The sequence below is a fragment of the Emydura macquarii genome, unplaced genomic scaffold (assembly GCF_026122565.2).
Source record: "Emydura macquarii macquarii isolate MOO-44397 ecotype Brisbane River unplaced genomic scaffold, CSIRO-AGI_Emac_v2 contig_2948, whole genome shotgun sequence".
Taxonomy (NCBI): Eukaryota; Metazoa; Chordata; order Testudines; family Chelidae; genus Emydura; species Emydura macquarii.
Window position 1 is genome coordinate 3,358,422 of NW_027133085.1, and position 27,552 is coordinate 3,385,973.

General features: G+C 40.1%; 1 protein-coding gene across 3 annotated transcripts in view; it reads right to left on the reverse strand.

The window, feature by feature from the left end:
- Positions 1–615: 615 nt before the first annotated feature.
- GLIPR2 (GLI pathogenesis related 2) overlaps positions 616–27,552 on the reverse strand; it is a 39,816-nt gene continuing 12,879 nt past the window's right edge. For all 3 annotated transcript variants that reach the window (XM_067569813.1, XM_067569812.1, XM_067569811.1), the window contains 4 exons: positions 18,968–19,076; positions 14,530–14,633; positions 3,591–3,668; positions 616–2,401 (listed from right to left, as the gene is read on the reverse strand). In XM_067569813.1, coding sequence (XP_067425914.1) covers positions 2,241–2,401; positions 3,591–3,668; positions 14,530–14,633; positions 18,968–19,076 — 452 coding nt within the window. In that variant the 3' untranslated portion in view covers positions 616–2,240. The remainder of the gene's footprint in view (positions 2,402–3,590; positions 3,669–14,529; positions 14,634–18,967; positions 19,077–27,552) is intronic.

A 27,552-nucleotide genomic window follows, 5' to 3' on the forward strand; every position in this document is an offset into this window, starting at 1 on the left:
TGAAAATGGGTCTCTCTACTATCAAACTGAACTTGTAAATAACTGTGTATGATTAAAGGGCAGTTCTATAAATGGAAGAGGTCACTTTAGGAGCGGGAAGTCTCCGATTCTATCCCTATGGCATCCTTCTCCCAGCTGATCTCCACCCAACAAATCACTCCGGTGGTAGCAGGAGGGAGCTCTTTTTTAGACCAGTCCTCAGAAAAAGGACACATGGGCACATTCCATTTTCACCTCTGGAGATGACAACATGTTGCACAGTTGGTATTAACCTGTTTGGGGTTGCTTGGTTCCAGCATTTCATAGACTGAATTCTTGGAAACAAAGTCCCTGAACTTGCAAACACTTAAGCACATGTGTAAGAGTTTGCAGGATCAGATCCAAAGTGATCTTTATTATTTGCTATACCATTTACAACTTGTTGGGTGTCCCCCCCCCCTTCCTTTCTGGATCAAAGAAATTACTTCTCCTGTGCTCTGCATTGTAAAAGTTATGACAATATTTTTCCTTCTGACACACACTGAAAATAAAACTTCTGGATTAGTAAATACAGACTGAGGTAATCGACTCTAGTCTACAATTACCTAGAAGTAATTTATATGAAAAATATTTATTTTAATTTTCAGATTTTCATTTTCTGTGTTAAATTCTTGGGTTACAGCAGACAAAATCTAACATACAGTGCCTCAGTGACATGTAACTAAGCTGTAACATTGCAATATATCAAAACTCTGTAAACGAAAAGCCTTTCCAGACTGGTACTCTCCGTGGCCAGATTCTGACCTACAGAATCCCACTAAAGTCAAAAGGAATACTTATGAAGCATAGTCATGCCCAACATAAGTCTGGGGATCAGTGCCCAGCCCTATAGCTCTGGGGTAACCTTGATCCCCTTTTTATATTTGACAGGGGAGAAAAATGCATGCAGCCAGTTTTTAGAGATTAATTAGACTTGCGTTGTTTCAACGCATTCATCCTGCATAGGAAAATGTTATTTTATTATTACTGCATAGTCCAAACTCAAAGTAAACTCTTTTTTGACCAAAGTATTTCCTCATTTATACCCAATGCAACCCCATAGGAGTTTGCTAGGATATAACAGAATAGGATTCTGGAACATTATTGATCTTCTGGTATGATGTCTGTATCTGATATTCATTTGGAAGCAAAAATTAGTTCATTGAATAAAAATGCAAAATCCAAGATGCTCCACTGAAGTTCTTCTTCCAGGGACCCAGTACTAAGTATTATTCCTGCTGCATGGAAGCACGAGGTCACCAGGCATCTTCCTGTATAATCTCTTGGCATATGTCAGGCAACAGATGTTTAAGAGAGAGTTTAGCAAATTTTGATGATAAGTAAACTAGTAGTTCCTTAGATTAGGTCTGAAAGGGCAAATCGCTGGCAACAAACATGAGTCAGAGAGTGCAAGAAGCTAAAGAAAGGGGGACAGTTTGTTTTTCTGTAATGAAAAACAGGGCACGTTCACTTAATATCTATCTCCAATTTGATGTACATTATGATATGGCAACGTAAGTACTGTAAAATCTAAGGGATGATTCAAATTGGAGATATATTCCATTTGAAAACTGTTTTAGCTACTAATATTTAAAATCTGCCAATTGAATACAAACATATTTGATAACTTTTATACCAGACATTAATTACAGAGTTGATTGATTTGTATGATTTCATCTGCTGTGCTTTAGATAGCATTCGATAAGATTTTTCTCTTGATAAGTATTTATGGGTCTGGTCCCACTGCCCTTACCCATAAGTCTTAGGGTGGTTCTAAAACAATAACATGTACAGATAGAGTCTCTTTTAAAAGTAGAGGAAAACTGGAATACAGTGATAGATAATTACAAGGTGATATTTTTAGTTGAAAGGTTATAAAGTTACAAACTTGTTTGCTTTAAAAAAAGCAAGGTTCATACAAACTATTAAAAATCCACAAATTCTTGCCCTTTACATATTTGGCATAATCAAAGTCTTGGAGTTTGCATATACCCATGCTTTAGTACTTCTGGTATGAATTAGTTCAGAACAAGAACATCTGTCAGAAGCTGTACAGACTTACTGTACAGACTCACTCAAGCAGCATAGTTGCTGCTGCCTCCATAGTGACACGTGAATGTTAGTATCAAGCATGGAATATCATTTGATTTTATTTAATTTTAAAGATGTTTTTGATCCACAGCTACACTTTTCATTAACCAAAAAACCTGTCATCTTAAAATTTATTTCTTTGGAGGAAGAACATTTTCTTCATAGTAACCTGGATTTACTACATTTCCAGGTGGATCGTACCTGGCCACCACAAATGTAGAGCCATCGTTTGCTGAGGCTTTTCCAACTCCCATCTTCTTTGTGTTCTTCCAAACCATTGCTGTAAAGTGACCTAAGAGGAAAAAGGTCAAATAAACACATTAACTTTGGACAATAAATCTGAACAATTCTTTCTAGTGATTGAGCAAAAAAAACAGTCACGCCAAACTAACTTAGTTTCTTTCTCTGACAGGATAACAAGCATAGAAGATGAAAAAGAAAATGCAGCTGATCTAATATTTTGTCTTTAGAAAGACGGCCAATATGGTTCTCCATTGCACTCATTGCTCTCCTTGCTCTCTTCCAAAACACGTGGAAAAAGATATGTGAAAAGAACCATGCCTTGATTAACATCAAGTACAAAGTCCACAGATCCAAAGCCTTAAGTACATACCATACATGCCCAACTATGATCCCAGCCCCATCTCTCCCAGCATTATTGCTGACAAAGTAACTATCCTACCACTGACTGTTCCCCACCTACATTGAGATTCAGACCCCTTTGATTATGTTTCCATGGTGCACAGCATAAGTTAATAGCATTAGCATTGACTTCCTTGGCTTTTTTCTAGCCTCTTATGACAGTTGTAGAGTAGCTATCTCTCAGCTCTTACTCCACCAGATAGATGTTCCCTGACTGTATGCACAGTTACAGATGGAAATAAGTGAAACTTTCCTATGAAAAACAGTTTTGAAATCTCTCTCATTGTTTCCTGCCAATTCCAAGAACAATGGTATGTTCATCTGATACTAAATTGCCAATGAGCAGCTAATGAGCCAGTTTGGCCCCAGTTTACACTCTAGGTAACATCTTATTGACTTCAATGGGATTAGATGATAGGAGTGGTAATGCAAGGCAGACATCAGTACAGTATCTTTAAATAAAAAGCTGTATGGTTTCTATTATCACAATTTTGATATTTTGTGGAAAATAAAGTGCATTTGTCCTCAAAATCAACACCTTTTAACGCTGAAGGTTGGAAGAAAGACTGAGAATTTTTAAAAAATATATCTACTTTGTTCCTAACACAAATTTTGTTTACTTTCTCATTCCCCTGGAAGTCACTGGTATAAAAGTTTTCTTTTATCCTTCCAGTTGTTATCATTTTCCTGTGAGCAATTCTAACATTGGTCTTTTACACACTTACTTTAATTAAAAAAAAAAAAATGCTGATTTTTAAAAAATAGTAAGAAAAGCAGACTAACAACCTTTTAAAGTAACAGCTGCATCTATGAAGGAACAGTGCCCAGCCTGAACTCACCTGTTCCAGAAGAAAACCCTGGGTTTTGAAAGTTGTAACTTTTTATTTCACTGTACCATCTTTCAGCTACTTCCTTTCCTGCAAGACAAAGGAAATGATGTCGTGGAATTGCAACAGATAGAGTGAACTCAGGAAAATGCAACTGACTTATCTCCATCCCTGCCCACAAGATTCTTCCGTTACTAGATCAGCAAGAACTGTTGATACTTAAATGGAGTCATATAAACATGGAATGAATAACAAATTTAAGCTACTTCTTGAACCAAGGGACGTTCTTTGTTACAAGTGGCTTTTTCGCCCTGCCCCCCTTTACCAACATACTCAAATACAGCATTCCATTAGAAAAGGAGCTAGAGCAATAAAATAGATTGAAATAGTGTGCTAATAGATGCCTTCGAGAACAGAAGGAAACCCTAGACTCTTTCTGAGTAATAGCAGCAGAAAGAGAAGTGAAAGGCCACACACTAAACAGGATGATGTACTTTCAGAAAGAATTAAAAGTTAAAAACCACAAACCTACCAAAACTGGTGAGTGCTAAAGCGAGGTTTCAGAAAGATTAACTCATACTGTTGGCTGATGGCATGTACAGTAAGATTATCCACTGCCTGTATTATTTATGCACAACAGGATAAGCTAAGGATGAAATGCTCGTCTTTTATAGAAGGGTTTCTGCTCTTGGATTTGTGGACTGGATGCCATAAAGGCACTGCTCCCACACCCCACCTCCCCCATTTCCACATCTGGATGATTTCTAGTCTTATTTTGTTCCCTATGGTCCAAATAGCAGAGGGGAGTATGATTTTTATTACACCTGGCCAATTTATTCACCAAATAAAGCAGATACCCCCCTACCGCATTCCCACCAAAAAAAAAAAAAATCCAAGCTTGGCAGATTGATACTTACCCACCCCCAACCCCCCCAAAAATTGGAAAACTGGAAAAAATAGAAAAGCAATAAATCAAAAACATTGTTCATAGTTGGTCACAATATAAAGCAGTTACCAGCAGCTTTAGGATAATGCATTCACTAGGAAGACTATTTCCCTGATAAACGTGAGGCATTTTACCCCGTCTCAATGAACTTTGGCTAAAGAAGAATATGAAAAGGTTTGCAGTTCAAATTATTGGGCTCTCTCTGGATGGCTGGTATCCACTGACAGAGGGCACAGGGGTTCACAGAGTTAGAAGGATCCCTTGGGTTCACCAAAACAGGTCAGGTAAAGTCTTTGCTGAAAGCCTATGTCACAGTGGTCATCAAATCATTGTGAAATGTATGTGCAGATTATGTGTAAGCAGTTAGGAATGCATACTGAAAATTATACTCGTAAGGCCTTGTGGTTAGAGGCAGCTCACACAGAGATAGCATACACTGGGACAAACTGCTCCAGACAGAAGATGGGAGACATTTATCTCCTTAGCTGACCATTGTGAATCTTACAAAGGAAATCTATTTGCATATTGAGTCAGATGCTAACGAACAGATTGAGTGCTGCAGGAAAAAACAAAAAACAGCCAGGGTTATCCTGTTTATAATTAAAGACAATGAACTGGGCAAAATTGGGGATATGGAGGTACAACAGGCATCCTTCAATCTGTGAAGACAAGCTGCCAGCAGGCTTGATCTTATGAAAGAGTGTCTCAGCCATTCCGGTTGTAAAGGCTGGGGAAAGGACTTGAGTGAAACTATCCTGTACAAGGACAGGGCCATTCGTCTTGTGTGCTATAGGCTCTCGCAAGCATATTGTGATTTTGTTTTACATGTAACCATTTGTTTCCAGTATTCTTTCTTACTATCATTTGAATCTCTGTTCCTTGATAACAAACTTGCTCTCACTATAAATGTAGCTAAGTGCTTGTGTGTTAAGTGAAGCAGTGATTCTGTGAAACTAGTAAGCTGGTGTGTAATATTCCTTTGGGAACTTGAGACCTCTGTGAGTGTTCAGTGGAAGAGGGGCTGGGCACTGCAGAGGGATGGATGCACGGAGCACTCTGATGTTGGTATGTCCCTATTGCTAACCTGTACAAAGAGAGTGAGGCCTGGGGATATCTGTTGCCAGAGGCTGATGGAGTCATGGAGCTGATCCACAGCAGACACAGATAAGACTTCCTCATGCTAAGGTGGTAGAAAGGTGCCTGTGCTGTAGAGTTTGTGTTGTGTGTGTGTTTTTCAACATTTACTATTTTGCAGTCAAACTCCTCCCCTGCCCAGTGTTTTACTTCTGTACAGCTCTTGCTCCATTTGGAGAATATCTGCGTGGTCCAATTTTCTTGTTAACTACCTGATACAGTCAATTACTAAAGCTGTTCTTCTAAACCTTTTGAATAAATTATTAAAGACACTAGATCAGATTCTCCAATGCAGTGCAGGTGCTTGGAGGCGCATGGAAAACATCATTTCAATCTAAACCAATGGAAGCGAACCAGGAAAGATCACGTCAGTTTGAGGGTAATCCTCTGGTGGGACAGAGCTGATGTAGAGATTCCTGCACCTTTCCCTACTGCAAGTAGCTTAGGGAAAAGGGGATATGGCAAGGACACCCCTCTGATACACCAATCTCTGGCTGCAGTTAAATTCCCGGAGGCCACTTATAGCCTAAATTAGAGTAGCCTTCAGGACTGGCCCTCCACAAAGCCAGGACCATGATCAGGGAGGTGCAAATGTGAGCTTTAAGCTACTTTTGCATACACACTTGACCTGTGCTCTTCACCTCCATCCTAGGATCTATCTGACTGGAACCACATTTCAATAGCTAAAACAACGAGAGTTCTGTGGCACTTTAAAGACTAACAAATGTAATTTTTGTAGGCATAAGCTTTCGTGAGACTCAGCTCACTTCGTCAGATGCAGAGGTAGAATAATACAGTAAATAGGAAACATAGATATACAAGTGCACAGAGGACACTGGGGGAGGTGGATGAAAGCTGGGTACTTGAGGGCTAATGACAGTCATCGAGTAGGAGGTGAGAATGGGTGAGCAAAGCAATTACCTTTTGTAATGAGAGAGCCATTCCAAATCTCTGTTTAAACCCACTTTGAATGTGTCAAGTTTGCAGATCATTTCTAACTCAGCAGTTTCTCTTTGAAGTCTTGTTTTTGGAGTTTTTGTGGAGAAGTATGGCAACTTTCAGGTCAGTGACAGTGTGCCCTGGGAAGTTAAAGTGTTCTCCCACTGGTTTATGGATGTTATTATTTTTTATGTCTGATTTGTGTCCATTTATCCTTTTGCATAGTGATAGTCCAGTTTGGCCAATGTACATTGCAGAGGGGCACTGCTGGCACATATAACATTAGTGGATGTACAGGTGAATGAGCCCCTTATGGTGTGATGATGTCACTAGAGTTGATGTGTGGGCAGAGCTGACAACGGGGTTTGTTGCAGGGATAGGTTCCTGGGTTGGACTTTTTGTAGAGTGTATAGTTGCTGGTGAGTATTTGCTTCAGGTTGGGGGGCTGTCTGTAAGCTAGGATGGGTCTGTCGCCCACTGCCTGAGCGAGAAACGGATCATCTGCTAGGATAGGTTGTAGATCTTAAATGATGTGTTGGAGAGATTTTAGTTGGGGACTATAGGTGATGACCAATGGGGTTCTGTTGTTTTCTTTGTTGGGTCTGTCCTGTAGTAGGTGACTTCTGGGTACCCATCTGGCTCTGTCAATTTGTTTCTTTACTTCTCCAGGTGGGTATTGTAGTTTTAGGAATGTTTCATAGAGATCCTGTAGGTGTTTGTCTCTGTCTGAGGGATCGGCGCAAATCCGGTTGTATCTTAAGGCTTGGCTGTAGACAATGGATCATGTAATGTGTCCAGAGTGAAAGCTGGAGGCATGAAGATACATATTGTGGTCAGTTGGTTTTCGGTATAGGGTGGTATTAATGTGACCGTCCTTTATTTTTATTGTAGTGTCCAGGAAGTGGATTTCTTGTGTGGACTGGTCCAGGCTGAGGTTGATAGTGGGATAGAAATGATTAAAATCCTAGTGAAAATCTTTGAGGGACTCTTTCCTGTGGGTCCAGATGATGAAAATGTCATCAATGTAGCATAGGTAAAGAAGAAGTGTTAGGGGACGAGTTTTGAGGAAATGTTGTTCTAGATTAGCCATAAAAATGTTGGCATACTGTGGGGCCATGCGGGTGCCCATAGCTGTGCCACTGACTTGGAGGTATAGATTGGCTCCAAATCTGAAGTAGTTGCAGGTCAGGACAAAGTCACAAAGTTCAGCTGTGAGGTGTGACGTATGATCATTGGAGAAAGTGTTTTTGATGGCTTGTACTTCTCCAAAAAAACTCCAAAAACAGACTTCAAAGAGAAACTGCTGAGTTAGAAATGATCTGCAAACTTGACACATTCAAACTGGGTTTAAACAGAGATTTGGAATGGCTCTCTCATTACAAGAGGTAATTGCTTTGCTCACCCATTCTCACCTCCTACTCAAGGACTGTCATTAGCCCTCAAGTACCCGGTTTTCATCCACCTCCCCCATTGTCCTCTATGCACTTGTATATCTATGTTTCCTATTTACTGTATCATTCTACCTCTGCATCTGACGAAGTGAGCTGAGTCTCACGAAAGCTTATGCCTACAAAAATTACATTTGTTAGTCTTTAAAGTGCTACAGAACTCTTGTTTTTTCTGTATACAGACTAACACGGCTACATTTCAATAGCTGTTTTTACTGCTTATCGTCTTCTGCTATTTTAATCCCTTTTTTGTTCTACAATGAAATTAAGAAACTTTGACTATACTACATAAATCCTTAGAACAAAAGAGATAACCCAGGCAAGCTCTGTCTTAAGAGTTTTATCATTTGTTAATAACACTGCATAGTGGCTTCGTTAATGTTTACAGTCCTGTGATCTGTTTACTCCCAGCCTTAGCAGAACAAGGCTCTCAGTTTGTTGGAATTCAGTGGTTTTCTATAAAGCAGATTGTCTTTAATGGAGCAAATTGGTCATTGATTTATATTCCATGTAGTTCCATTGAACTCTGTGGGAGTGTATGGAGGAAGGCTGGCCCTAGGGGTTTTGCCACCCAGAGCAGAAAATGTTTTTGACACGCGCGCACACACAAGCAGACCAGCTGAGAAAAAAGTTGGCATCCAGGGCAACCACCCTGCTTGCCTGCCTCTAAGGCTGACTTGGAGTTTAAGTAAGTGATGAATTTGGCCCTATTTTCTTTGGTTGATTATGGGGAGGAAGAGAAAAGCTGTTGAGAAGGGAAGGTTTATTTACTATTCTGTCTCTGTCAGGTTCTTTTGTTTCTGCATCTTTGAGGAGGCCAACAGCCATTTCATTTTGCCTCTCCTCCATGAGGGGCCAATCCTGCAAGTTCATCATTACTTCCGGACAGGTGCTAACTGATTGAATTCAAAATGGGAGTTGAGGGTGCTTTGTATCTCTCAAGAAGCAATCAAGAACTTGCAGGATCAATAAACTGAGAGTGTCCTGGGGGATTTGCAAAACTTAGGCCTCGGGTGTCTAGCTGTATTTTGGGTGGCTTTCATGGATACCAACTGAATTTTGAACTGCTTTTCCACACCCCAAAGTATCGTACATCATCTAAAAATAGGGGTTCCTGGGGCACTAAAGCAAGGATGAGTACAAAGATCAAGTGCTCATCTCACCAGAGACTTTCACTGGCTCTTGATTACAGAAGGACTGTTATAATTATGATAATTTATGTGGCGCCACAGATACAGCTCTGCATACAAGGAAAAGTTTATCAAATAAATAACCCTGCCCTAGTTTATGCTGTTGTGTATCTGGTTTCCTAGTTGATTCATCTGTAATGAGTAAGGCAGGACAGAAAAAACTGAAGGCATGTAATATTTTACAAATTCTGCTAGGTAAGAATTTTATGAACCCTCTGTGTGACCTGGTCAGTGAGATACAGTTCCTGTATACCGAGTTATTTGAATTTCTTGCATGAATGCCTTAATCTAATTTATACTGGGGCAATGGGGCATTTGTTATGTGCCTATAATGTTTGAATTAAAGGAGAACTGTCCTCAGGAAGAAGATTATTGCCCCCGAGAAGGACACCCCAGCTCACACTTGAAAGACAATGAGCAAAGCTATCAGCTTCAAAGATCTTACATCCTTGTCTCCAACAAGTTGCAAGCCTTCTTTTGCCAAGACTTAGAACTAACAGATCATAGGGCTATAAACAGTTAATAAGTGATAGTCTTGGAGAAAGGGTAGGCGATCAGAAGGACTAAATAGCTTTTAAAAGAACTCTCCCTCTGAGTTGGGAGAAAGAAATGGTTTTAGTTAAGGGAACTAACTATGCCAGTCAGACCTCAGAGGTCTTGTGGGGTTTATAGGAAGCTTAGTCCTCTCAGAATCCCCATACAGAATATAGTTAGATATCTGGTAAATTAGACATAAGTGCAATCTATTATTATTCATGATTTTTTCATCACTCTAGCAATTTTGGGGTGTTGTTTACCTGTTTCATAACAACATGATTAAAAGCTGCCAACTTGGGAATTTTCTCTTATTCAAAATAGGAGATGGATGACAGTTCCTCTGTCTTAAGGGTGAGGAAAGGGCAAGTGGCATTTCCATCTGAGCAGCCTGGAGAGGTATGAATTTTTGTTTGCACTAAAGGTTGACTTTTCTACCTGAAATTATCCTGCAGACATTGGCAGAGGAATAAAAGGGACTTAAATCAAAAGACAGAATAAAAACGATGATTTGATTTTTTTTAAAAATCATTTTTGGGGCCAATCTCATGGTTTGAGGGCATGATTCATGATTTTGGATCTCGAGAGGGTCTGACTTATGATTTTTGATCTTGTGAGGTTGGCAATACTGTTCTTTTAAGATATATTTTTCTCTTAAATGCTTGTGTGCTAATATATCACACTTTCCTTTAAAAAGCCTGTCCGGTCACTGAGTACCACTATCATAGCTCCCGGAGGGAACAGATTTGCAGGTGCTGGACATAAGTTCAGATCTGCTGAGGTAATCACAGTTTATTCACAGAAGACTACAGCCAGAGCCCATCCTGAGAGTCGGAGAATTGTGTAATTCCACTTCAAGCCAGGTGATGGCTAGAGATCTGAGAGAGGGGCTGTCAATGGAAGAGTCAGAACTCCAGTTAGTCGGTAATTGTAACAGAACAAATTTTCCCAAGTTTGATACAGAGAACTGGCCACCACCTTTCTAATTAATCCACCTGAACTGATTTTGTATTAAGCAAAGTAATTTTATATTAAATGCCACAGTTTTACCTTACATTTGAATGAACCTTTTGTTAAAAACAAAACAAAAAAACAACCAAAAAAACAAAACAAAAACACCAGAAAACCAAGAACAAATCAAAAATAAAAAAAACAAATAGGAAACATTTGTCTGAGCTGATACTCTTAAGAAGTACGTTTTAGTTTAAAGGAAGAAGCCAAACAAACAAACCACATGTAGCCTAGCTAGGTGACAGTTACAACCAAGATCATATCGGAAGTGGTGGGTGTAAGCAGTGCACAAACAGATGTGATCTCTTTTAAAATCACTTCCAGAGCTTCCTTTCTGCTGTGCTTATTTGCAGAGCAAAGTGCTAAGATTTTCTTTTTTAAAAATACTCTTCTTGATTTTACTGCTATGGATCACATATGAAACTGGTACACTTTTCTAAGGAAACACATCTGTTCCCACTCTTCTGACAATATCTGACTGATGGCTCCTACTAGACACTAATTTTGACATGCCTCTCTGAAGTGTGAGCTGAACAGTCTAGGATGGTTTTCAACATCTCCTAGATGTGAGAAAAAGCTGCTAATTTTAGAATGTCTTTTAATATTTTTCTAATTTCACTTAAAAAAGTCTTAAAAAAAAAATTTACCGGTTTCCACAAAACATAGAAAATTAGGAAATGTAGAGTTGTTTCCCCTCAAAAATAAAACATGTATTTGCTTACTGTAACTAATATTTATTTATAATATTGAACCTTTCCTTTCTGCCAGCCCTCGTACAGGTCTCTTTCTAGTAGACACATGGTGATTGCTGCTGCAATGCATCAGATGCTACAGCCTAAATAGACCATTTATATTGATCAAGCCCATAAAGTATAACTCTGCACTGAGAATGGTATGGAGCCATCCATGCCATGAGGCATATTGGGAAGTCTCAAGGCATGCCTGCTTCTACCCTCCTTTATTGGAGCACAGCTTGCTCCCCTCTGCACGCTAATCCAGCTTCATAGGCTGGGCCTTGCCTCCTTTCAACCCTTTAGGACACCAGGTACCCCCTGGGGAGTAGAACAGTGAAGTAAGTCCCCTTTCTCCCCAGAGTGCACAGGCTGCAGTCCTCTATGGCACTTTCATGAACCACAGGATGCTCTCTCTTACTTCCCACCACATAAGGGGCAGTCAGAATTTAGTCCTAAGGGTCTCTAGGATCTGCCTTCAAGTTCATGAGACACCTGGCATGCCAGCAGGTATCCAAGGGAGTGTGGTGTACCAGAGAAGCCCAAAGAGAGGGTAGAACACACTAGGTAACTGGAGATTATATATCACCACTCATCTGAACATAGAAAAACGAAGTCTGCATGCAACTTCCTCAGGATCAGAGGGAGAAAATGAGTGACTCATATTTGTTAGAACACAGGGCTAAATAAATTTCAAATAACAACCATAGACTGTTTTACTCTGGAAATTTTATAATGAAATTTGAAGAAATTCTAACAACTCACAATTAGGGCACTACATTTTCAAACCCTAAATTTTTTTCTGATATATGAAACCCAAATATGCGAGCATTCCTTTTGAACACCAAGAATCCAGCAATATAACAACTCTTTTTAGAGCGACTATATGCTAAGCTGGAGGTTTATTGATGTTTCCTTCATCGGGAAAGGAAATTGGAAGACTTTGACTCCCTTTGTTAACTACTTGAATAGAATCCATAATACAACCAGTTTCCAGCCTCATTCAGTATGACACAAATTAATTATCTGGATGGAACTAACTATACAAGGAAAAAAAATGGAAAGAGAACCAATTCCCCAGGGGTATAGCCTAAGCCAACAGCTGAGAACAATTTTCTGCATACAACTAGCTTTCACTCACAAGTACTTAAAAAGGCCCTGCTCTATAGACAATGTAGTTGACTCAAAAGAATTGTATCAAAAGTAATCATTTTGGGAAACATGCAGAGGACATGGCTCAGATTGCTCATCAGGTCGTGCAACACTGTAAATAAAACATTAGATAGAGCTATATAAAATGCTCTTGGTACAGATTAGACAAAACAGCTGTGGAAACAGCATGTAGAAGAAAATGCTGCTCCATGAAGGAGTAAGAATTATATAACGTAGAGAGGTTTTTTTTTCCCCTGGCTATGTCATTTAACAAAGTCATCATAATAAAACTTTTTAAAAGTATTTGTGGAACAATAAAAAGGAGAAATTAAAGTACAGCTAGCAAGGGAGAGGCACTGTGCAAACTTCTCCCTACAACTATGCTTCCCAAAGGCATCTTTCATGCTGTTCCAAAGGACATCCTGCTAATAGTTCCGAAGTGAGCCAAAATGTGTAATGATTTTTCACTGTGAAAGAATATCCATTAAGGGACGGGTCTGGGATTTTCAAAGGTGCTTAGGGGAGTTAGAGGCCCAGTCACATGGGATTTGGGTTTCTACTTCCCATGGGCTCTTTTGAAAATCCTGGTCTAAGGTAACAGTATGAAACTAACGTTCACTTTTGTTCTAAGTCAAATGCTCTCTGGGAAGGATAGAGTTCTAACCCACTGCATTGCCTGTTTTCTGCAGGGGGAAAGCAAGCCTTAAAGTCACTAAAATAAGGGACTCAAGAAGGGATGAATGGGAACTCAGTGAAAATTGTTCTTACTGAACACTCATCACATGCTGCCTATATGAGATGGTTTTACTAAGAGCTCAGTTCCTCGCAAATGTATAAACTAAACTACATAAAATTCATCACTCACCTGGGTCAGAAAAGCATTTGTACTGGTGATTCAAGAGTGAACACAAAGGTGTTCACACAAAGGTCTCTAGAAGTGATTACATATAGCGGTTCCCATACTTGGACAGGAGAATGCAGGAGCAATTAGCATTGACTTAGGACTGGTCTACACTGAAAACCTACATCAGCATAACACTGTACTGCAGCTGTGCCACTGTAGCGTTTCAAGTGTAGACAAACCCTTAGGCTTCTTGACAATGTTGGGCCAACGACTATCCTATGTTGTGCTGGTGCAAAATTGGGAAAGGGTATAGAGAAGGTGTAGGAGGCTTCTTTCTCTCTCTTCCCATGCAAGCAGCAGGCAGAATCCCCCTCTAGCACTCAGGAGAGCTTTAGGACTGGGGCTTGGCTACTAAGTCAGCCCATGCACCATTAGCAGGCCATGCTAGCTGCTGCATGTGCATCTTCTTTTCAGCACAGCAGTTTAAGTGTCCACCACTACACAGTCTCCAAGCCAGTCCCATGGAATCAGGCCCAGGCTGGCAGGACTCCTGGAGCAGAGGAAATGTCTACCAGTGTCCTTGCTCTGAGCCATCTGACCAACCAGGACAGGATTTGGCCTTTTGGATTAAAGTATTTACATTCCTAGCTCAAAGTAACTAAGGCCTGGTCTACATTTACCAGGAAATTCGGCAGCAGTCAACAAGAGTTACACAAACTACGCAGAGTAGCTTGTGTAACTCCCATCAACTTCGTAACTTCTGTTTTGTGCACTGTTTCCACTGTGCTGCGCCAACGAGAAATGCGCATCAATGTAGCCTATCAATGTAGCCTATCAAATGCCTATCAATGTAGTGCTACGCTTTTTGGGGAGGTGCTTTTATTAAATCAACTTGTGGATTGATTGAGCAGGTCTTCACTTCTGCTCAATCGATCCGGATAGATCACCATCAGTGTGTACATACCCTAAGAAGACTTGTTTACTTAATATCTATGACACAGGAGCAAAGACCAAAAGCTTACCTGGCTGATCATAAGAAGCCCACGCTAGATTTTCGCCACATTTTCCATTTGCAGACTCAGGGCTGTGTTTGAGGACCCTTGTGCTAGCCAGTGCTTCTGCATACCTAGCAAAGGAAACATACACCAATGACAGAGCAGTACTAGCTAATGTCGCATGCACAGAGCAATCGCACTGAACTGGGGGTTTATAATCCTGTTACTGAATTTCCAGTCACCTAAAGTAGTGGATGCTCTGAAATCAACACAGATCTCAGCAGCATGAGGAGGGGACCCCAGAAGCCTTGTGCCTTCTTATTGCCTCTAGGGCCTCCCCACTTCTATTACAGCATGACTCACTACCACAGAGGGTTTGGAGGCAATAAGGTGCAAAGCCTCATGTCATCAAGATCTGTATAGATCCTGCAGAATCCAGGGTCTGGAGCCACTACCACTTCTGTGCAGGGAGAAGACAAACCTACAGAAACTGCTGGAAGTGTCAATTCTTATAGTTTATAGTCACTTGCATAGCAAAAATCAGAATAGTGACATTATGGGTTATAAATTAGAATATTTTTTTTCCTCTGGGTTTTCCCAAGACCCAGACAAGATGCTATTAAGGGAACAAAGTAATCATGGGATGAGAGGTAATAGTCATGGATTAGAGACTGTTTAAGAGACCAAAAACAATGAGCAGGAAAAACAGTCAATTTTCAATGTGGACAGAGGTGATTTCAAAGAGTTTAAGACTGAAGGACCATTAGACCATCTAGCCCAGGGGTTCCCACATTGTAGTACATGAATATGGTGCAGGAGCTTGTTGGAAGGGGCACACCCAAAACTCTCAAAAAACCTTTGAGTTTCAAAGGAGCAGTCATTTCAGGCACCGCAGATGCCAAAAAATACCCAACAAGAAACGTGCCGCTTTCAGCCATAAAAGTGAATAATACTTGCCAACTGTGCTGGCACAGTACTTTTATTGGGTGGTGTGTTGAGTGCTGTGGCTGTCTAGAGGAGCACTCTGTTCTCACCAGGCACATAGCTGGATGGCTTTCTGCTATATTACTATTATTTATGTTATTGTAGTGCCTAGTCGCAGATAAAGCCCCAACTGTGCTCGACGCTGCATACAAACAGATCAGAAGGCCTAGTCTTCAACTTGTATTGAGCTGCACAGCTCAAGTTATTGTGGCAAACTCGCAAAGTTCCCTATTGTGCCACCAAAGCTCCTCTTATCCGAAAAGACACATTCTGGTTCAGAGCAGCTACAAAGCTTACAGTCACCGGGGGCCATGAGATTGAAGCCCCCACTACACACATAAGCAACCGCCGCAGAGCAAGCGCTTCCTCTGCCCTCTGTGCCCCACAAAGGCTGATTCCTAGCCCCTGCAGGGCTGGGAGGCAGGAGATGCATGGGGAATTCCCTCCTGTCTCTGCAGGGAGGTTGGGATAGGGGTCAGTCAAGTCCAGTGAATAAAAGCCGGGCTAAAGGACTAAGCAGAGTCACACTGCACTTCCAGCTGGCTGCAATTGGAACCTCATCCTAGGATGGAGAACCGCTGTGCAGTTTGCCCAGCACTGCAGACATCCAGGGGCCCTGTTTGGGAGAGGAGGCTAGAGTCACTGAGGAGCAAAAGCCCTCCTGGAGCTGAACCTGCCTGATGCCCAGTTAAAGGCCGCATCTTCCAGCCAAGACTCTCCCACCCAGTGCTTAGAGTGGAGGAGGCAGGAAGGAGGGTGCAAAAGATCGAAGTCCCAGTAAAAGAAATTTAAAATCAAGCTGGGTTGCTGAGGGGTGCACTGTAAGCACTGTTTCACCAAAGCTGCTGCTCCCAGGTTATGATAGAACCCCTCTCCCCTTTTTCAGACCACTTTAAGCACTGCCCCCACCTCTCTAACCTGCTCCCTGAGCCCCTCTGCCCTTTCACACACGCCCCCTTCTCATTAATGGCAATCTTCTTTTTCTCCGAGAGCTACTCAAAATATTTTGTGGTTTTTTTGATTTACATCTTGTAAAAGGAAAGCAACATGAGCTTTGGCTTGTGTTCAGTGACAATCTAGATAAGAATTAGCAGGAACTTTAAACTTAAATTAAAAAATTTAAAAAGTCAAGCCACTGCATTTGGCAGAGCCACATACCAATACAGATCAATACATCATGGATGAGATATTTGTTTCTTGTAATTTGAGTACTACAAAAGGCCAGTAATAATAAATGTCTGCTTCAATGTGCTTCTTCTTGTTGCACTATGTAAAAACCTGAGATGTTTTAAAAAGATATTATAATCAAATATTTTAGACTTCTTTATACATTTATTTTTCTATAGAATCTGGAAATACATAAGGTAAGCCTATTAAGGCCTAACATAAATATGCACAAAAAGGAGAAACTTATATGTGGTACCTCAAACATCAATTTTTTAGGAAGATAGTATGTGAAACAATCGAGTTTGCGAACCACTGATCTACTCTGACCTCACATATATCACAGGGCATTTCACCCAGCAACCTCTATACGGAGCCCAGTGACTTTTTACTTAAACCAAAGCATTTCAGTCCTCAGGAGACTAAATTGTTGTGTGCTACAAGCAGAGACCAGGAGAGACCAAGGTGCCACCAATGCCCAAGTTGTCTGAGAAGTCTTCTGCACAGTGTGAGGCATCAGTTAATGTCAGGGAATTGTTTGATTGAAGGTGCACAGCAAAGTTGCCCAAGTGCTCTAGTAGGACTAGTGTGTAATACATTAATGATCTGGAATAGGGGGCCTACATCTGCAATGACACAAAAGTTATTAGGTTCTTGGAGTTCCTGTTTACATTGGTATCTGAGTGCCTTTCAAAGTTAAAATAAACAAACAAGTAAACCCAGGCAACTAACATCAGTCAAGCAAAGGTTTCGTTCCATTTCACACCATACTGGGAAAAGTTAAGTGGTAAGATAGTCAAGAACAGAGAAGATTGTGAGGAATTCCAGAGAGATTTAATAATACTAGGCAACTGGGCAGCCCAACAGATGACATTCAACAGAGACAAATACGAAGCAATACACATTTGAAAAAATAATTTGAACTATTCATAAACATTGCTGGGGTCTATATTAACTGTAATCATGCAGAAAGAAGACATGGGGTGGTTGTGGACAGCTCAGTGAAGTATTCTGCACAATGTAAGGCATCAGTTAAAATACCAAAATTTTAGGATGCATAAAGAATGGGTTACAAAACAGTAAGAATATTTTAAGGTCATTTATATACATCAGTGGTGTGCCATCACCAGAAATATTGGGTTAAATCCTGGTCACTGCATCTCAAAAGAATATGATAGAAGTAGGAATCCAAAAGTGGCAATTAAAAGGATGATATAAATGGTGAGGCTCCTGTAGGACAGGTTGAAAAGAGCAGGACTATTCATTTTAGAGAGAAGACAAATACAAGTATTTGCATCTCTTCACTATTCCGTCTCCAGAGGAAGATACTTTTTGCAGATAGAATAGAAGTAGAGAGATATCTCTGTATTTGACACTGGTGCAACCACTGGTGGAATACTGTGTCCAATTCTGATGTCCACAATTTAAGAAGACTGTTGATAAACTGGAGAGGATATAGAGAAGAGCTACAAGAATGATTTAAGGGTTAGAAAATATGCCTTACAGTGATAGACTCATGGAGTAAAATCTATTTATCTTAAGAGAAGAGAAGATTAAGGGGTAACTTGATTGCAGTCTATTAGTACCTACATGAGGAACAAATATTTAATAATGAACTTTTCAATCTAGCAGAGAAAGGTATAACATAATCCAATGACTGGAAGTTGAAGCTAGACAAATTCAGACTGGAAATAAGGCCTTATTTTTAACATTTTTAACAGTTAGACCATTGGAATAATTTTACCAAGGGTCATGGTGGATTCTTCATTACTGGCAATTTATAAATCAAGATTGGATATTTTTCTAAAAGATATGCTCTAGGAATTATTTTGGAGAAGCTCTATGGCCTGTGTTATACAGGAGGTCAGACTAATCAGTGTTTCTTAACCTGGGGGTTTAGAGGGGTCGCAAGTGCAGAGCTGGTATTGGGGGTGGCAAGAAAGGCAATTGCCTGGAGCCACAGGGGCGCCATGAAACTAAGTTACATGCCTCAGCCCCGTGGGGGTGGGACTCAGGCTTCAGGGGTACAGTAGTTTGGAAAGGTTAAGAACCACTGGACTAGATGATCATAATGGTCCCTTAGAAGCTATGAATACCGCCAGCACCAAGAGAGATTCACTAGTACTAAAGCATCATTTATGGAAGCATCATACATTGGAGGCAACACCTCAACAAAAGGACACTGCATGCCAAAGTGCACATATTTCTGGGGTGTGCATAGACAGATCCAGATGCTGGGTAATAGAATAGAATGCCGTACACGTAACCCATAGATATGATAAAAGTCTCATTACAAGGAAGGAAGGGTTGAACTCACTGTTGCGCTCCACTGTTTAACTTCTTGCAAAGCTTTAGTGGGGGGACATCATGCTTCTTCCTGTAGTCATTGTGGGCTTTTAAGACCTCTTCAGCAAATTGTTTGGAAGCTGAAATAATGCAAAATATTGGAAAGTTCTATCAAATATAGCCTTCATTAAAGACAGGAAAAGAAAACATAAAATATCATATTGGGAAGCTGATACAGCACTCTGTATGAATCTAAAGAACACTGTGTGTGCTCTTCAGTGAAATAAGAACAGAACTGGACCACCCTAATTAACTACAAGCAGGATGAAATGAAGTCAGAAGTATAGCAAGTGTTTTCAATCTAAGAATTTTTAAAGGTATGTTATATTTATTTAAATATGCACCTACGACCTCAAGGGTGTGTTATGTGGGTTAATTGATTAATGGCTGCAGAATACTTTAGACCTTATTCTCATCTACAATAATGTCCTTTTACAGCATGCTAGCAGTGTAAAGAGGCCTTAAAGTAAGTGTAATTTATGCCCATTTTAAGGTCCTTTTACACTGCTAGGTCAGTGTGAAGTGGCATTACTTTAATTGAGAATCAGGTCCTTGGAGATACTTTGTTGGAATGAGATAATTTGTTGAAAAGACACTACATAAGTAGCATTATAATATAAAGATAAATAAAAATAGTTTTTTTATACAAGACATTTTCACATATGTCAAGAACCCCTGTACAGATAGTCAAAAGGCTACATGAATGTACTTCACAGTGAAGAAATATGCAAATATTTTGAAGCATACAATACATACGGTCACTTCCCTCCCATCCTCCACCACTCCCCATAACTCAGTACTAGGAAAAAAAAGTGTATGAAGAATTGAAAATGCAACTCAATGGTTAATGTTAAAGACTGAAACATTCACCACAAATATTGAGAGGCGTGATAGGAATGGATTGTTGTTTCTTGTAAAAATTTAATTTTATTTCTCGAAATCTTTAAGAAGTTTATTTTTATACCCTGATAATCTTTGGCTGTAAGACAGCACACAAGGGATGAATAGATAGTGATATATGGTGTCACTCGACCAACTCATTTTGCTGACAGAAGTCTGAAGAGATTTGAGTTTCAAAGATGTGATAAGTCAAAAAGCCATCAGGAAAGCTTTCAAAAAATGAACAAGGGAAATTTTGAGACAGCATAGATTTAGAATGTCTTTGCTGAATTTTTCCAAACTTCACAGAAAAATTATACTTTGGGATAAGATATATGGCAGGTGAAGTTTCAGTAAATATAAAAACCTTAATTGAGAAGCTAGTTTCAACTTTAGCTATGCTACTGCTACTCCACAAGAGGACAAGTCCTATTAGAATGTTAACTCCATCTCCCCAGTGATTCAGGACTAGTCGCTATCGGACATTTAATTACATTTCATCAAGTCTATATATAAATATCCTAAACAACAGGACTTCCAATACTTCCCCTGTAAGATTATTTCTAGCCTAATTCACCTCCTGGTTGGGAAGTTTTTCCGGTTATTAACCTCATGTTTTCCTAAATTTCCTCTCAATAAATCTTACTTATAACCACTTCTACTATCCTAAATCATCTCTCCCTCGTTAGTGTTTACACTCTTCAGATGTTTATAACAGTGCATTTTTCCTCTGCCCCCAAAGTCGCTGTCAGTTTACATATTTAGATCTTCTAATCCATCCTTGTAATGCAATCCATCCAACCCCCTACTAATGTTTTACACTGTTTTCAGAATTCCATTCAGTTTATCAATATCTTTCTGGTAATGTAGTACTCAGAAATAAATTCAACATTCCAGGTGCATGTAGAAAGGGATTATTATCTCACTGCTAATGATGTAAAGCCTCTGGATGCAGCTCTAAATTGTTGGGGTGGAGTGGGTGTTTTGTTTCTACCAATATTGTATTGTAGACACAGGTGTACTTTGCTCTCCATTATCAGGCCTAAGAGCTAAGTCCCAGATCCACAAAGGTACTTAGGAATCTAATCTCTTTTGACAGAGCCGGAGGCTAAGGAGAGGGTGGAGAAGCCAGGGCCATCAGACTCCTTGTCACCTGGAACGCCTCCGGCGTCGATGGTGCCGGTAACTGAAGAGGTTCCCTCCCACTCCCCAGAGTCGGGGGTGGCTCTCTTGATGGGGTCGAACTTTCAGGCAGCGAGCCCTTGTCCTGTTGACCCACCATCAGCTTCTCCTGGCGTGGTCCTGTGCTCGACCCTGCTTCCTCAGGCTTCGGTGTGGCAGAGCAGCCCCGCTCTGCATGCTGTTTCTTTTGCTTTTTCCTTGAGGGTGAGGAAGAAGTCTGGTGCCACAGCAGAGCCAGCGCTGACTGGGCGCTTGTGCCGATGCCATACTCAGCACCGAGGCAGAACATGTCGTTTTTGAGGCCAGTCTGAGCGCTGCCTCCATCAGCAAGGCCTTCAGGTGGATTTCCCTCTCCTTCTGAGTCTGTGACCTGAAAGCCTTACTGATCTTACACTTGTCCTTGTGATGAGCTTCCCCCAGGCACTTTAGACAACTGTCATGGAGGTTGCTAAGAAGGAATGGTTTCCCACAGGAGAAATAGGGCTTGAAGCCTGGCAACTGGGGCATGCCCCGCTCCCGGGCAAAGTCCCAGCTGGGACTATCCCTACTAACTTCCTACTAAATACTTCCTACTAAATAATAACTAAGAACCAAAACAACGAACCATTAACAGATTACTGAAGGGTTTGTAAAGCACTTACGATGCAAGCAGAGCAATTCCAGCAACCATCAAGGGCAGAAAGAAGGAACTGAGGGGGTGTAGGGCTGGCAGTGCCTCATATACCACGGCATGTGCGCGGGACTCCAGGGGGCGCTGGAGCCGACCCTATGGGTACTGCTGATGGGAAAAATGTTCTGGTAACCGTGCACGGAGACGTGCACAGACCTACAATGGAATCGACATGAGCAAGCACTCAAAAAAATATCAGATGCAATTGACAATACCAACAATTTCTTCAAGGCATAGCAAACATCACTTAATTTTTTCTAGAGTTTCTCTTTCTTTGTCCTTTTCCCACCACCACAAAAATAGCTATGATAGAACAATTGTATGAATGAGCAATTATCCACCATGATCTCAAGGCCATGTGCTATTTCTGCTCTCTCTCTCTTTTTTTTTTTTTGCAGGATCTGTGCACTCTGATGTGCAAGTAGAGACTCCATGCTGCCAAAAATCTTTTCGTTTGCTTTGGAAGGAATTTTAGTTTTTCCATTTCAGTGATATGCCATTAACTGAGAAGCCAGACATGGAAAGTGAGAGTGAGTGGGAATTTCCAGGCTCATTATCAGCTGGAAACAGCTTTTGTGCCTTGCTGTTTTGTGCAGCAGGGTTGCTTACGCCCATAGATAAAGTTACTCCCTAATCCCAGTAAATTAAGATTGTTTTATGCCATGAAGTTTTATACCCTCTAATTAAAAAAATATAATCCTATCAAAAGTAACTGTAAGTATCTAATCCTTTTTTGAATCCTGAGGTCTTGGCCTCAGCATTATCTTATAACAATGAGTTCCATAGGTTAATGATGTGTTGTGTAAAACAGTATTTCCGTTTGTCAGAATTAAGTTCTGCTGTCTTTCAACTTCATTGACTGTCTCCTCAGTCTCAGATTATTAGAAAAGGTAAATAGGAGCAATCTAATTTACCTCCTCCATACAATTTACTATTTTCAATACTTCCATTTTGCCCCATTAGCCTTCTCTCTAAACTAAACAGTGCCAATTTATTCAGTCTCTCCTAATATGAAAGTCTCTTCATTTACATCTCTGAAAGCCCTCTATTTCTGCTCTATTCTTCCTGAGATATTGTAAGGTCTGAGACCTTGATTTTTTGGCTAAGCTTAGGCCTTGTTCTTGGGCAGCCATATTAGGAGAGACAGCAGCCATAAGCTAAGTAGTATGTAGTCACATCTTCACATTCCTGAAATTACATCTATACAATGTAATATTGGCCTGTTAAGAAGGTGCTACTATCCTAATAGTACCTATCACCACCCGATAAAAAAAACACATCTTAAAAGGTGTAAAGAAAACCTTGTTTAATAGCATTCTGTCTGGCAAGGAATCACTTTTCAATAATTGTAGTTGTAAAATCTACATTTCTTATTGTTTTGTCTTTCTGATACCCAATTCTCAATTGTTTATCTGAATAATTTGTCTGGTTCTTTGATTGTTTCATAACTAGGTGTGAAATATTTAAATCAATTAAGTTGGTTGGGCACGATTGGCTAAAGAATGATTTTGCAATATGTTAGGATTAGTTAAAGAATGATTTTGTAATATGATTAGTTAAAGTTTAGCTAAGCAAGACTTAAGTTTCACTATAAAAGCTGAGGTCCAAGAGGGATACCAGCAGGAAGGAAAGGGGAACAAGAAGAATGAGGAAACACCTGAAGGAAGAAGAATAATCTACCTTCAAGACACAGCCCAAGATCAGAGCTGTTAGAATCCTCTGCATGACCATGACATGCAGCAATCAGAGCCCAGATGAGACTGAGCTTCTCTGGCCAACAGGGAAAGTCTGCCTGCCTGATCAGGATTGGTGAGCATAGCATGGTATGCTTAGCATGTTACTATGTTTGGTAATTGTTAATAAATAGAGGTTAAGGTTATTACTGTGTAAGACTCTCTCACTGGTAAGAGATCCTGCAAATCCATAGCAGTACATACCCAGAGCCCTATGAACTGGGAAAGGGTGTGTGTACTTTTATTCAATTGGGTTAGCTTCACCCTGAGCCCTATGAATTGAGTATGGGTGACCCTAAGCCCGAGAGTGTGAATTGGGTAAAGGTAAATGCCTTTCCCCTGGAGCCTTATGGACTGGGAAAGGGTGGGGTTGCGCCTGGAACCCTACGGACTGGGAAAAGATGGGGTGCCCTAGTGTATGGGTAACACTATGGTCATCAGGACTGAATACAGCAGTCCAGGCTCTTGATTGCCCGAGCTCTGGCTGCTTTGTGTCATTTCAGCAGCCATAAAGCAGTCCTAATACTCAGGCAGTGCAGAGCTGCCATACTTAAGTTGTAAGCTCCTTGGGGCAGAGACTGTATTTTTGTTCTGTGTTTGTATAGCACCTAGCAAAATGGGGGTACTGGTCCATCATGGAGTCTCCAAGGCACTATGATAATAATAAATAATAATGGGATGAGTTGGGCGTGGGGAAAGGGCAGTGAAGGGGTGCCTTGGAGGAGAGTGCATGGTGGTCCACCTGAACTCTGTCCAACACAGTGCTCCCTGTGGGAGTCACTGCAATGAGCATAATTTAGGAGCAGCCCCTACGTTTTGCTAAATTATGCCAGGAGCTGTCTTAGTCCGTGGCTGACCCAGAATCAGGGGATTAGAAATGTGCTTCAGAGCCTCAATAGAAGCCACGCTGGTTTGTACCTGTCACATTGTGTTCACCTATGGTAAGTATTTTATAAGTTACCTTTATTTTTAAAATTACCATTTTAAAATTACCATAGTAAAGCTATGACTCTGAAATAGAAGTGGGAATATTATAATACATAGTACAGATATAATTAAATGTACTGGGGCCAATGTCCTACTCTGAAGTAAATCCAACAACAGTAAATCTTTATTTAACCATTTTATTCTCCTAGAGTAATGGCCCTTCTGTGGAGAAATAATGGAGATTTATGATTTGGGAGAGAAGTTAAAAATCCATAGCCATACCTATCCTATGCCCATGGCCATGAAAGTCTCAGGATGGATTTTAATTATGAAGCCTTTTTGAATGCCAAAAAGGAGTTAAAATTTCATATTTCTTGCTCCATTTTAATCTCATAGAATTCCTCCTTCCCCTCATTTCAGAACTCTGAGTTTTCCCATGGTTAAGGCTCTCCCCTTCCAAATAAAAATGATTGCAATACATATGGGAAACACAGAAGAAACAGAAAGTCATGTATGGAGTGGGGGAAGACTGCTGTATTAGGAGAGCAAAGAAGAAACTTATCTTCCCATACAGTAGGAGGAACATCCTCTTAACTTCCTGTACATGGCAAGAGTTAAGAAAACATACCTGCTATTACGGTATCTCAGTTTAGCACAGAAAGTATTGCCAAAAGACACTAGAGATTTTGGGGTTATAGTTAGACATAAACTGGAAGGGAAGCAGTTTCCAGGAACACTTTCATTTTTTTGATGCTGGACTTCCTTGTCCGTGTTAGACCTGCTCATTTCAATCTAGAAGATCCCTTTTGGTGAGGATTTTCTTTGCTGTATTTTTGCATTTGTTTTTTTCTCCAGTCTTGCCTTTTTAAAACAAACAAACAAACAAACAAACAAAAAACAAAAAACCAGATTTCTGACCATGGAGCTACATTTTCAGTAAGGCTCAAGTCTCTCAAACTCTTAATAAAGTTAACTGATGTTAAGACAGAATTTCTTCTCATCACACTCTCTCTCTCTACACATTACACTGGCTATGCAAGAGTCTTGCATATGTGCCATATCACATAACAAGGTGAGCAGTCACACTACCAGATAACTGCATTTTGGCAGGCTTCCCCCACTTAAAGTATGCGGTATGAGTATGCATAATAATTACCCCCTTGAAGTGTTATTGTTTGTATACAGTGTTTCTTACATTTTTATGCATGCATTAAAAACATTTTAAAATATATTAATTGCAAATTCCATTTTTGTCTAAATCAATAGCAATGTTTATATATTTTCTCATTTAAGGCTTTTTACTAACTAAACCACTGAAGACTCTTGGCATACAACATCTGAAAAAATAACACTTGTTAACCTGGATCTTGGGAAGAACAGCCCTTCCCAAGATCATCTACTTCTGTCAAGGGGTGTGGGGAGCTCAGATACACTTGGTGGAAGGAATCAGGAAGCTTTGTTTGCTACTCCTTGAGAGGATTTAAAGCTTTCTGCCAAACAAACAAAAACAGAAGTCAGGCTAATCAGCATAGACTCCCCAGACTGAGAAGTAACAACACCAAGTTTCTGACTTTCATGGCATAAGGAGATATGATTTCCTTTGTGTATCAATGAAGAAAATAGCTACTGAACCACTCACCAGCCTCCTTCATAGATGAGCTGTCATGCTTATGCTGGGCCTGACCACCTGCTGCATTTGTAGAAGACAATGCTTGCCATGCCATTGACAGGCTGCCAAAAGCCCTTTGTTTACTGCTGTGTAGAATTATTAATTATTGCAAACAGGCCACACGCAGAGACATTCTGCTTTTAGAAAACAGGAGTGGGAATCGCTGAACTTCTTAGCCAGTCTAAGATGGTGGAAAACATGGTCAGGCCATTAACTCAAAAGAGGAAGCTGTTGCCTGATTAAGAATCCCCAAAATTCCTTGAGAGTTATCATGCCAAAAACTCTCCAGGGCCCAACCACACAGCAAAAACTTCCTTGAAAAATTGTAACTAGCTAGCACTGGATTTCATCTGTTTGTTAGAGCAGAGTGAGCCAGTGAATCTCCTATATAGGCAGAATGAAGCAATCATAATTTTTAGCTCTTCTGATTTCACTTTCTTGTAGGGCCACTGATCCAATTATGTTTTCTGGAGCAGCAGAATGGGAGACTTTCCTATTTCCAGTTGCTCTAGCATGAAACATTTTCATAAATTTATAATAATATTTGTGGATGCAATTGCACATTAATGTGGATTTAAAACACAATTTTTGTATGGACAAATTGCATATTGCTTCATTAGCAAATTTCAGTTTTAAGATAGATTTCTCTTAAATAGCTGTGCACCCTAATATGATAAATATTAAATATTTTATACATATTTATACCTAAGGAATGAATATAAATTATACATCTATAACATTTATATTATTAAAAAGTAATAAATTGCATAAGGCATTCACTGTATTCTGTGTTAACATTGTTTTCTAGACCACTACATAATCTAGCTACCTAAACCTTATTTTGAGTACAGATTTCAATAATTTGTATTGGTTACATATGCTTAGAAGGAATATGAGGAAGCAGTTTATGAAATCATGCCATAAATAGATAAACAAACAGAGGTGCTGGAATAATTGTTGGTGCTGATGATGGAATCCATGTATTTGGTATTACTGACTCATTGGAGAATTTTGCCACCAATCTCTAACGAGACACTACTAAGCATATGTAACACTATTTTCATAAACTTATAACTTGGCTGAATTTACAGGGAAAGCGAAGTTCATGTCTCTGACCCCAAGGTGATGGCAGAGTGCTCCAAAGCATGAAGGCACTAGAGCTTCTCCATGGTCAGAATTTAACCTTAGCAAAACAGCATATTTCCCCCACCCTCATTTTGAGAAATGGCTCAACTGTTTTTGTTGAAACTTTCCCAGTAAATTGAACCTGTGGCAAACATTCATCACAGAAAGTTTCAGCCCAAATGGCTAAAGTTATAAGCACCTGAAAACCAGGTCTTATAATGGAAAGAGCTAGAGAACCCTAATTATTGTGATCTCTGCCTATAGTAATTTTTGCTGAAGTGCTTTTTGTTGCTATTACACATTCCATTCAATAATTTCAAAGCCACTTATAGACACTAACTAGGTCTCCAGCACCCTTGTCAGCTAGATAA